Source organism: Sesamum indicum, linkage group LG12, assembly GCF_000512975.1.
Source record: "Sesamum indicum cultivar Zhongzhi No. 13 linkage group LG12, S_indicum_v1.0, whole genome shotgun sequence".
NCBI classification, from domain to species: domain Eukaryota; kingdom Viridiplantae; phylum Streptophyta; class Magnoliopsida; order Lamiales; family Pedaliaceae; genus Sesamum; species Sesamum indicum.
Window position 1 is genome coordinate 4814314 of NC_026156.1, and position 12062 is coordinate 4826375.

Genomic DNA, 12062 nt, shown 5'->3' on the forward strand with positions numbered 1-12062 from the left:
CTGCCACTCCCTTCCACTACGGGTCGGGCCATTTTCGACCTGAAAAGGCCTTAGACCCTGGACTCATTTACGATGCAACTTATACAGACTACCTCCTCTACCTCTGTAACTACAACTCTAGCAATCCAAGCATTGATCCATCTTTTACTTGCCCTGATGAAATTCCCTCGCCGACCGATCTTAACTATCCATCGATCGCGGTCTCCAATATCAGTAGCAGCGGCATCAGCATCAAGAGAACAGTAACTAATGTCGGTGGTGGAGCGAGTGTGTATAAAGTGAGAGTGGAAGCGCCGGCAGGGTACACGGTGGAGATTTCGCCGGATACTATGAACTTCAGCAGCTTTGGACAAAAGGAGAGCTTCAACATTTTTATTAGACCGGGGAGTGCAGGGCTTAGAACTGATTATGCATTTGGTTGGTACACATGGAGTGACGGGATTCATCGTGTAAGAAGTCCAATTGTTGTTTCATCACATTAGTCCAATGAATTTCTTTATTTTGCAACATGGATTTTTTTTCATCTTTAAATCATGTGTTAAAATCTCAATATAGGTAAAATAAATAATTCATAAATTTTTGCTAATTCATAAAAATATTTAAAGTTTAAAAAAATAAATAAAATTACAATTCATAATTTAAAAGAATTTTTTAAGGCAGCTTCCACAATAATTGGATGAAAACTTAATAGAATTTAATCGAATGGGCTCGTTATTAAACAGATTTAAAATTAGGATAGTATTTTGAATTTTTTTAAATAATATAAAATATTTATAATTATGTCAAATTTCAGTAGAAGTGGTCGTAGCATACCCTAAACACAATTATAAAATGGAGAAATTGTAATTAAGCTTAGAAAAACTCCACATTCTTGCTTATTATTTGGGCTTATAACGTCGTGTTGTTTTCTGATTGAAGCCCACCGCGCACACACCATTTGGGCCCTTCAATTTCTCAGCCTTCACATATTTATATTTGTGGAAATTTGATGTGTACCAATCGCTTACAATAATCATAGAAAAGTTATTATTCAAGTTTGCCGAATACAATCAATTATATGGTAAATAAAATATATTTATCATGCGAACGGTTTATGTATTAAAAAAATTGATCAATTATAAAATAACACACTTATTATAAAATTAATTAAATTTAATCAGACCTGATTAGAATAAAAAACAAAATCATACCCCATCTTGGTATTATTAACTATCATTATAAGTAAAAGATTTTAGGTGGAGGGAAATGTGATTGTGAAGATTAAGGTAGTAGGAGAAACGGAGACGACGAATGAAAGCGTTGTTGATAAGGGTGGTGTCATTATCTCCAAAACAAATATCGGCTGTGGATGCGGATAATGCCAATTTTTCATTACAACAATTACAATGTTACATGAAATGTCCTGTCATTTTCTTTCAAAAGCAATTACATGTACGTCAACACACACCCAATCACACCTTAGATACCTTCTCCCATATGGAACTACCTATTCCTCCATATCCAAAATTTTTATTTTTTCCGAATTTCCTACGATTCTTATTTAAAATAATTCGATTATAATCATTTTTATCATTTATCAATACGTAACAAAAACAATTACAACAATCATATCATGATTAACATATCATGTAAATAAAATCTAAACAACACCTACTATTACAATAGACAATATCTACTGTGCAGTAAACAACCTCTCACATATATCACGGAATTTGAATCGATGACTTCTGATATCATGAAACCTCAATTTCGTCAATTAAATTAGACCTCATTAATATAAACTATATATGTCTGTTACATTACAAAGTAGATGTTATCATTCAATCATTTTTCATCTCTATTTGAATTTGATTATTTAAGATGGAGTTTGGTTTATATTAAAAAGTCAAGAAAGAGGAAAAATGTTGATTGGGTGGGTTAGACTATGAACTATATTATTGGTGAGTTGCACTTTACAAAGGTGTGATTGGTACTTGCGTTATTGATGAATACAAGAAACTGTTACTGTCTTGAAATTAAATTTCAAAGCATAGGATAAGGTTGTAATTAACAAGTCAACTATCCTAGACATTAAGTATTAAGGTACGTGTGTGTGCCTATATTTGTTTTCAACCCAAAACTGCATAGTAGGTATTGATTCGATCGATGTTCCATTACGCGAGTTATTGTTCATTCTGATTTTTTTTTATCAGTCTTACAATTTTGTCCTAAAAAAACATCTCATAAAAAAAAGGTCCGCCTACATTATATACTCCGTGTGGTACACTGAACTAAGTAAAAAATCACAAATGTAAAAATTAATTACCATGATTTATGTGAAGTGTGTGGAACATTGTAGAGCGGTCCGGGCGACCACATATGCTCTCACCAATTAAAATTATAATTTTCAATGAGCTCAATTTCAAACGTTGTCATTAATAAATATCGTATTCTTGTACGCATCAGTATGTTATGCGCATATAAAGGTGCCAATTTCTCTCTTTAATGCTAAATTTTGACCTGCTTTATTTACATTCCTATTAATAATTAATTACACAAATAATTAATTGTACTATCAAACTAGATCAATAAATAAAATCAATGCTTTAATTTTTCTTACATCCGCGTTAAACAAGACAAGGAATGTTGACTTTTTGAACAAGTCCTACACCGCTATACTTTTTTTCTTTTTTATAATTATATAATTTTCTCTTGAAATTTAATATAATTATAAGTAATTCTTTCGCGATTTGAAATATTACATCTAATATTCTGAACGTTTGTTTTTATCTAACAAAAAAGATTCATATGTCAGTCAAAATTCACAAAATTTGTTCATATAAGAAAATTTTTTGAATGAAAATTAATATATATTCCTAATTGACTTATCATAGACCAAACAAATTATTTCTAAACCAAACTACCCTTATGTATCTTTGCGCATTAATGCATGTGAGGAAGTACGTCTTCACTCTTATAAAGTTATTTGGCTTGCAATAAGTTTGTATGTCAGTTGGGGATAAATATGAATTTTCATTCAACTTTTTTGCTAATGTAAATAAATTTTGTCAATTTTACTAATACTTGAATCTATTTATTGGATGAAAATAAACATCAAAAAATTTATATAATTTTTTAAATCATATAGGCGTTCATGTATAATTACATTATATCTCATGAAATGACAATGTAATTGTTCTTTCTTCCCTCTCCACAAACAAAAGTCTTTGTCCGCACGTATTAAGACCGTATTTGAGTACAAAATACGCAAGGAATACGTAGAAAACAAAATCATTTAAAGCCCAAGGCTTACATACAAGTCGAGAGCCAAAATTAAATAATTATTATGCAAAATTAATTTCAATTTCCTTTCAAACAAGAAAAAAAAAAAAAAAAGGTTTGTAAGAAAGAAATAGAGAGGCGGTGGGACCATATCTTGCACAGTGACGCCATCATCAATCAAAACTTGCAGTCACTACGACGACGATTTCACGTTCAATCATTCAATGCCTTCGTTCCCTATAAATTCCACCCAATTCCCATCATTCTCCACTCTTCACCTCCATCCATCCCCAATTAATATACACACTTTTTGATCTCGAAGAACAGGGAATCCATGGCGGAAGAATTCGAAGAATCCGAAGTTATATTTCGGGAAGAGGAAGTTGAGGACGAAGACAGCGATGATACTGAAACCGGCAGCGATTTCCAGTTGAGTTCCAGGGAATCCAGAAGCAACAGGGCGAAGAGGAAAAAGCTGAGCAAGAAGAGCTCGGTTCCCATTAACATCCCGGAAAATGTGTCCGGGAGATCAACGTGGTTCCGGTACATGGAGGAGGAAGGGGAAATGGTGCCGCCACACGTGATCGTGGGGCGGCGCGTGGCCGGGAAGATGATGGCATTTTCGGTTTGTACTGGGAACGGGAGGACTCTGAAGGGGAGGGATTTGAGTGAAGTGAGGAATTCGGTCCTCAGGATGACTGGATTTCTTGAGACTTGACTTTCAACCTCAGTCATCAACCTCAAACTCCCTCCCCAAAAACCAAAAAAGAAAATGAATGACGATCATTAAAATCGTTTCACTTTTAGATGTTATAGTGATGAACATTATTAATCGTGTTCTTGAAAAAGAATCATAACAATTCCCTAAAAAAGACAAGGAATTGAAAGGAACAAAAAACGTTTTGTATGATTAATTGTTATTCTTATATTCTTCATTTATCAAGAACATGTATATTGTTTGTGATGAAGTCGATCGTGGTTTAAACTTGTAATGATGATGATTCCAGGATGTAATTAGATTAGGTTTGTGTTAGGCTTTGCTGGTTGGACATTACGGCAGCAGTGAGTGCGGGGAGAGAGTTGGATGGTTTCCTGAAACCAATCGTCTGGTCTGGACAGTGCCCAACACCCACAGCTGTGAATGACAGTCCACATTTTATTTCATTTAAATATTTAAATTATCTTATGAATTTTAAAAAGAATATTTTATTTTATAAAATGAATATATGAGATCGTTCGCGTAAATGTAATCAAATTTTTTACAGTGAATTACAGTGTGGGTAATGTAGATGTGGATGTCTCTATACAATAACGTGTGGTGGATGTCTGTAGATACTATAATAATTAAAAATGGCGAGTGCCCAAGTCTACACGACACATACATATATACATATATATATATATACATACATATATTATTAATAATAATTATGAACATGCTGTAAATCTGAATTATTTTAATGATGCGTTGGATCTCTCCAAGTCTGCTGCTTATCTGATTTTCAGATCCTGTTCCCATGCATTTTTAACAACATTAATTTTGTCGTTTTGTTTTTCGAGCAGCGGTTGCTTCTTCTACCATGAGACATGGCTGCAAGAAAATCCTGTAGGGCAGCCGGGAATGAAGATTTATTACATACACATTTGAATTTTATTTTTAAAAAGAAAGGTGACGACATTTTTTTATTTATATTAATAATTAACAATAGTGATTCGTAGAATAAATTAATATTACACGTATCTAATCTAATGGGATTTAAAAATTCACATTCTTGATTTATTTATAGAATTTTAATTTTAACCACTAATATTATTAATATAGAGTTTTATTTATCTATTTTTATTTTAATTTTAACCACTAATATTAACAATATTTTTCTGTTAGAGTCTCATTTATTTATTTATAATGTAGTGAAATAGGGGATTAGTAGAGTTGTATGTAATGGATAGATATAGATAAATTGGTTCAGAATTGCAAATTCATGAGCTAATCTAATTTTCTGCCAGAATAGAAACATAACATACAACATACAGAAGAGGCCATCACAATGTCCTCCTCCTCCTATTACGTGTACAACATATGATCCACAAATCCCATTATTTATTTATTTCTACAAATTCATTATTATTATTATTTTAACTCATACATTTTCTATTTCTAGAAGGAATATTATTGTATAATAATAATAATAAAGAAATAAATAAATTATTTAAGGTAAGCTGATGAGGTGGGACATCTCTACTCTACTCAATAAACTCTCAAATCAGGAAACTAGAAGAATTTAAAATTATCATCATCAATAGTCAAACTCATTTTAAATTAATCTCTGGTTAATAAGACCTCTTTTTCTCTCTATGATGACTTAATCATATCTAATATAACCAAGACATGTGTATGCATGTGTGGCTGGTTGTTGGGGTGCAGCAAACGAAGGAGTTATAACCCATAATTTACAATTAATCGTAGCTCTATGATGTAAAATTTATGTTCAACTTACTTAAGGGCACGCAAATCCTACACAATTCTGCCTACTTAATTAGTATCATACTGTTTCAGCCCCGCAAGTTTGATAAACTTGGAATTGATGGTCACCCCTCTCTTTGGTGGTATTAGGCCCCAAGAACATTTTGAAAGCGACGTAAAACTACACCTATTTCCGTATTCTGCTGCCGTTGCTGCTTCTTCTTACAACTGGAGAGGAGAGGAGCAACACATATTTAATTAGTATGTAATGTAATGCAATTTACTACTACTAGTCATATCATGGTTAATTTGTGGTGATGATGTTTACTTATACCCACCCCTTTGTCTTTGAGACCATTCCTATTTCTGGATAAGATTGAATCATTCATTGACTATACTGATTTCCAACAAGTTCAAGAATTAAGCTTATAACTTACTTCTAACATGTTTTCCAGCAATAAAATGGGCATTCTCCCTTCTGTCAGCGTAACATACACAAATCATTTTTCTGCTGAGAAGCTCAACTTTTAAATCGTTTGATTCCGGAATTAGTTATATTCCAATTGTAAGTTATATAATAAAATTAGGAGAGGAACAATGTTGATGGATATCCAGGCACTTTAAATGAATTTAAGAACCATAGTCATCAATGCAGGTGGCCTCCCAGCACCATAAGCATGCGTTCCAAAAATATCCAACGAATGTCGAGACCTGAATATAAACAAAATGACATTACTACATGAAACTATTTTGTTAACCATCATAAAAGTAGAGGGAAGTTCAACTCACATGGATGAGCGACTGAAAGCCTGAAAGTTCGCTCCGCTGAATATTTGAACAGCATGAACGGTGATCAGGACAAGGAAATTCTCAACAATATGTTTAAACTTTTGTTTTATGACATCTGGATGCTGTCGGCTGTTTGGTGGGTGCATATGCAAATTTCCCCAGATCCATGTCCGCCGTTGAGCTTCATTACAATATGAGATACAACATTATAGATGCGGCAATCAAAGTACTTCCTTAGCAAACAACTAGAAAGGCATTCCTCACATAATTTACCTTTTGATGCAATTGTTCTTTATATCTTTGAGAGGTGCACGAAGACCACTAGCACGAGAGCCTGATGAGTTGTATCTGAATGACGATAGCACTGAGACAAATTTTTCCATAGATTTCTCTGCTATATTAGAGTAACGCCCCAAATGACTTATGTTGCAACCAAACTTTCCTTCTTCAACTCTCGTATCCTCGTCTAGGTCAGAAGTGGATGTACCTGGCACCAGAGTTTGGACAGTTATACAAGTTTAACCATAACAGCTAACATTAAATGGGACCAAGCAGTTTTGTTGATCGGTCTTCTACAAGGCAGCGTTATCATAAATATTCAATTAGATCAGAATGAAGTGCAACAGTTCTTAAGTGAGCTCATCACTCTTTTGATTCATGCACCAAGTATTTTGAGACATCCAATGGTTAGAAAAGTTAAATAGAGAAAGAGAATAAAATCATGAATTGCACAATTATGTTGAACCCTAATGTTTGTGGGACATATGTTATGACACATCCCAACCACGAGTATCTGAATGAGAATTCAAAAATGCGAAAAGTGTACCTGACGTGTGGTTGTTATCATTTGCATCCTTCTGAATCAAGCATGGAAATAAAGCATGCTAGGTTAATATAAAACAAGTAAACAGATAACACAACTACTAGGTGCTTGTGAGAAATAATACTGAAAACAAAGCAAGCAGAAGCACTTACTGTTGGACTGTCATTTTGAGCAATCTTTCTTTTCTTCATTGTGCATTCTAATGGATTATCACTTGACAGGCTTCCACGAGCGCTATAATTGCAGGACTGGTGGCGTTGAAAACCACCTCTAATTACCAAATCTCCCGATCCAGGGTCCTCATTGTTCTCACTTACAGAAATTTCTTCAAAGTAAGAACTCCTTGCCCTGTTTTTTCTGCTATCAACAGTTGTGCAGTCGATAGCATCAAAATCAAGCCTGTGTGTCTGGACAGAATATTGCTCCAAGGTTTTTTCTATCTCACAGTTAACACTTTCTCGGATATTTTCCCGAAAACAAGAACTCTGTAAAGTAACTATTTTCTTGTCTTTTCTGCATGTTTTCTCATTCAAAGCATACAGAGGCTCATGCACATCACTGGAAACAACATTATTCAATTTGTTATCGCCATTCTTATCAACATCATAACTATTTTCCTTTCCAATTTCATCCCTAGACTTTTTAAGAAAATATGGACTTCTCACGATCCCATTTTCATTTACCGACATCATCTTTCCATTTTTTCGATCTGAGTCGAGATCCTTGTGGAATGAAATACAAGGCTTACATACTGAATTTTGAACTATGGTAATTGGTTTCATTTCAGTGTAACCTGCAACTCCTCTGTCGTCATATGTTCCTGCAAGTATAAACTAATTAGCAAGTACTTAGTTGTGATAAGCGCTGTTCATCTTTAGCAATACAAGTACAATCTTACCATGATCTTTTGCCTCTATAAACTCTAAATTATCAGTTTTCTTGCCGTGTATTACCTGAACATAGAAAATACCAACAGAGAGTTTTAAACATTGTCGTATAAGAGATAATTTACTCAACTTGCAGTTCACTGAGACTAATAAATTAGAGGCAAGGTCAATGATAGACCTTGCAGATTCAAGCAGGCATACCAATAGGTTATTTATCTTGTTAGAAGTAGAACTGACCTTTTGTGCATCAATGCAAGGACTAGAAGTTTTATTGCTCTCATTTGGAGGCTTGGGAGTAATTCTAGGAGCCTTGAATTTCCTCTTTGCCTCGAGAGATGCAAAACCTTAAATGTTAAGGGAAACACAAAAACTCTTTTTATCATGTAGCTATTTAGAGCATAAGAGGCAGAGATAGAAGCAAGATATAAATCTTATAATTTGCATGCTGCTCCTCTCATGTTCTTGTTATGAGGAAATTCATTGTTGCAAATATTGTAAACGGAATGTGGTAAAGGCCCAGTTTAACTGTCACTGCGGTCTTCATATCTGAAGCAAGACACAAGTTATCATCTTAAGATTGACAAGGGTCAAAAGCAGTATATAATACCAACACATCTGTGTATTTGACACAAGTACATTTTAGCTTCCAATTGTTCAAAATAACATTGTGATTGAAAGGAAGAATCCATAGTATATAACTATATATGTGTATATATTCCTCGAAATTTCCAAGCTTCCAGTATGGTTACTGGGACCTCTGGTGTAAAGGTACATGAAGTAACAAGGAAATGATATAAAATATAAATAAAACTTTATCTGATGTATTTGGATACAGAAGTAGTTGGTAAGGAGATTCTTCTGTGCAGGCAAATCAAGCCTTCTCCTTTCACCATCAGGCTTGAAATTCTTGCTCTGGTAAGTTCCATGAAGCACCTTTCTTACAGTGCCAGATTCCATCTATTTTTTGAACAAAGATGATCAAAAGAGGCACTCCATATATATGCATACATCAATAGGAATCAAACACATACCTGGATTGGCATTTTAGTGAAAGGATCAAGGTCCCCGTGTGCTATACCTTTAGCTATATGCTGGGGCAATGATGTAATCTTGGTTAAGGCATCTTTCCAGTAAAGCATACAGGAGTTGTGATTGTGTAGATGACATTATGAATTAAGGCAATTGATAGCAAAAGGATATGGACCTAAGAAATCTAAATCTTCAATGGCAATATCTGCTGGCTCAGATAAATGTACAATATCTTCACTAACGGGATCATAAACTCGTTGATGCTTGAAAGTCAAAATTGCTTTCTTGAAAGATTCTTCGTAAAGCAGAGTTACCTCAACGCTATTGTACTTCAAGTGCTTGATTACCTGCATTGAGTTGCAAAGCTTCAGTGAGAATCCACTGATGCGAATTACTGACACATGCTTAAGAAAATAATATTTACATACATTTTCATGACTTTTAAACTTCTTCATCAGAGCATGAGCTTTTTTCAGGCCCATTCCAGGCAGGGACGGCAAATAGTCACAACCACTTAAAATGCACATCTCAAGCAGCATCGTCTGGGTGAATCCTGCTAAATTTAGTTCTTTGTTGTATTGTAGCGTGGCACTCTTGAACTCAACACCTTGCCCAAATTTATCCATTTTGTAAATTATCTGTGGGCCATACAGATTCAGTCAGTATGACAGCAAGACCAGATGCACCGACATGACAACTATGTCTTAGGTCATATGCTGAGAAATGATAGGTTGCCAAAGCCAACTCTACAGAACTCACCCTGGGACAACCAAATGCTATTAAGTCTGAGTCTTCTGTTATAACTGCCTCGACATGTTTGCTGAGTGCCAGGAATGTCATTTGTGCATCTGCCTCATAGGGAGCCACAATATATGACACATTTTCCTGTTTTAAGACCTGTCACAGAAAAGCAGAGACCAAATACTTGACTATTTCCAGGAAGGAAAAAGATCTCCATATCTATATCTAGTTGTTAAACTTGTTGAATTTAGTATATAGAAAGTCAACATAGAATCTTTACAAATGCTTTTGGCAATATTACAAAATTAACACCTACTCTACCTGTATAAGGCCATAGGCAACTGAAGGTGATATATCAACAGCCTTCTGGTAGCATTCGTAAGCAGCACTCAGATTTCCATTCGACTCATGCTCCTCAGCGCGAGATAGGTTTTCCCTCCTGGACCTGCAAATAGAAACTGAGTCATCAATAGGGATAACCTTTCTACTGAGTAGCATGTCAAGGTACGTTAGCCAATATCTTCTACTATAGTAAAGAAAAAAATCAACAAGAGGTCCACTAGAACTCGGTGTTTGGTTAAGACACCAAATCATTTATTTCAGTAATATTAACAATTAAGTATTAAACAAAGAGCAAAATAACAGTGCCAACGGGGTGTTTGTTCATGGCTGCAATAACGGAATATTGAGATGGGTATCTTTTAAAGTGGCTTCTTTTATGAAAACTAGTTTTACACCAGGCAAAAAAAACTAAGGCGCAGAAAGTCAAAGGATACTAATAATACACCCAACACTTGGAAAAAAAGGTTCAATGATTATCAAAATAAAGTGTGTAACTCCAGTAACCTGCAGTGAACCTCTGAAGCCTAGTTTACATTAATCTGATTGGTTAAAAACAACGTTATTTAAGCATGAAATGATGAGACTGCAAGGATTATGTGGCAGGTGCAAAGAAGTGAAAGGTCAGAGAACTTGACTGCAAGATGGAACCAAGTAGATTAAACCCGACTTAAGGAAGATATTTTACACACAAAAATCTGATACCTCGCCCGCTTGATTTCTTGGTCACTCTTCATTGGTAGAGGACCTCCATCAAATACAAGAATGGGTTTAATACCATAATGACGCAGCATATTCACTCTATGCATGCAGTAATCGATGTGCCTGTAACCCAAAACAAAAAACCCGTTAAGTTATTTTCTGTTTCAACTTACTGTGTCAAAGACAGTGAAACCTCAAAAAACAAGGATATGGCGTATGATAGCGTATAACCAGTGCCCGTAGTATAAAAGTGGTACGCGTTCAAGAAAATGCAGAAATCCAAAAATAAGAATCAAAATAATCCAATTTCCCCTAATTGAAAATACAGATCCTTGGCCAATATCTGAGTCCAAAAAGACAGAAACGCGCGCAAATAGGCACAAACAGCAAGCTGATAAATCCAAACAAACATAGATAATGAACGAGGGACAAGTGGTGGGGAATACTTGGAAGTGGGCTGGCCTTTGCAGAGTTCAGTGCTGCACGAAAGAGCACCCTTGTGCAGCCAAGAATATGTGTCGACGGCAACGAAACATCCCTCCAATTCCTTAATGTGAATCGGGTTCATTATTGATTTCAGAAGAGGCAGTAGCCCCTGTATTCCCATCTTCAATTTCGATCAGGAATTCAAAAAAAATGAATAGAATACTTCCTTGGCAATGGCGGATCAATTTGAAATCTGAGGTGATTTTCTTGATCTACAGAAAACCCAAACGTTGTTGCCCCAATCTTGAAATATTAACTGGGGATTCAAAATCTCCATTACAGAGACAGGGAGAGGAGAGAGAGACTTGGTACGTACATACTAAATAGGCGGGAAGACGAGGGAGGGAGGAATAGGATAGTGGTTTTCACATTTTTGTATTTCCCCCCGGTCCCAACCTCTTACTACACGAAATCTGGGCCTCAAACTGAATCGGCCTGCTTCCATACAGCCCAAATGTTTAAGACTATACTTTTCTCGTGTGGGCCCCCAACCTTCAGATCCCTCAATTCCTCTCATCAAACCCATTCTGGGCCCTTAAAC

The 12062-nt window shown here is 35.2% G+C and overlaps 3 protein-coding genes across 3 annotated transcripts in view; 2 read left to right on the forward strand and 1 right to left on the reverse strand.

The window, feature by feature from the left end:
* LOC105175718 (subtilisin-like protease SBT5.6) overlaps positions 1–482 on the forward strand; it is a 3512-nt gene extending 3030 nt beyond the window's left edge. The window contains exon 9 of the mRNA XM_020698426.1: positions 48–482. Within this exon, the coding sequence (XP_020554085.1) occupies positions 48–482 (435 nt within the window). The remainder of the gene's footprint in view (positions 1–47) is intronic.
* On the forward strand, positions 3411–4229 carry LOC105175652. Its single transcript, XM_011098153.2, has one exon. It carries the CDS (start codon positions 3596–3598, stop codon positions 3977–3979), a length of 384 nt encoding a protein of 127 aa, XP_011096455.1. The 5' UTR covers positions 3411–3595; the 3' UTR covers positions 3980–4229.
* LOC105175653 (exonuclease 1) lies at positions 6184–11831 on the reverse strand. The gene is made up of 15 exons (XM_011098155.2): positions 11482–11831; positions 11039–11158; positions 10316–10439; positions 10013–10150; positions 9682–9891; positions 9425–9600; positions 9256–9328; positions 9058–9181; positions 8462–8568; positions 8236–8290; positions 7490–8157; positions 7341–7371; positions 6788–7001; positions 6515–6695; positions 6184–6436 (listed from the first exon to the last, which is right to left on the reverse strand). Exons 1-14 carry the CDS (start codon positions 11640–11642, stop codon positions 6608–6610), a joined length of 2289 nt encoding a protein of 762 aa, XP_011096457.1. The 5' UTR covers positions 11643–11831; the 3' UTR covers positions 6184–6436; positions 6515–6607.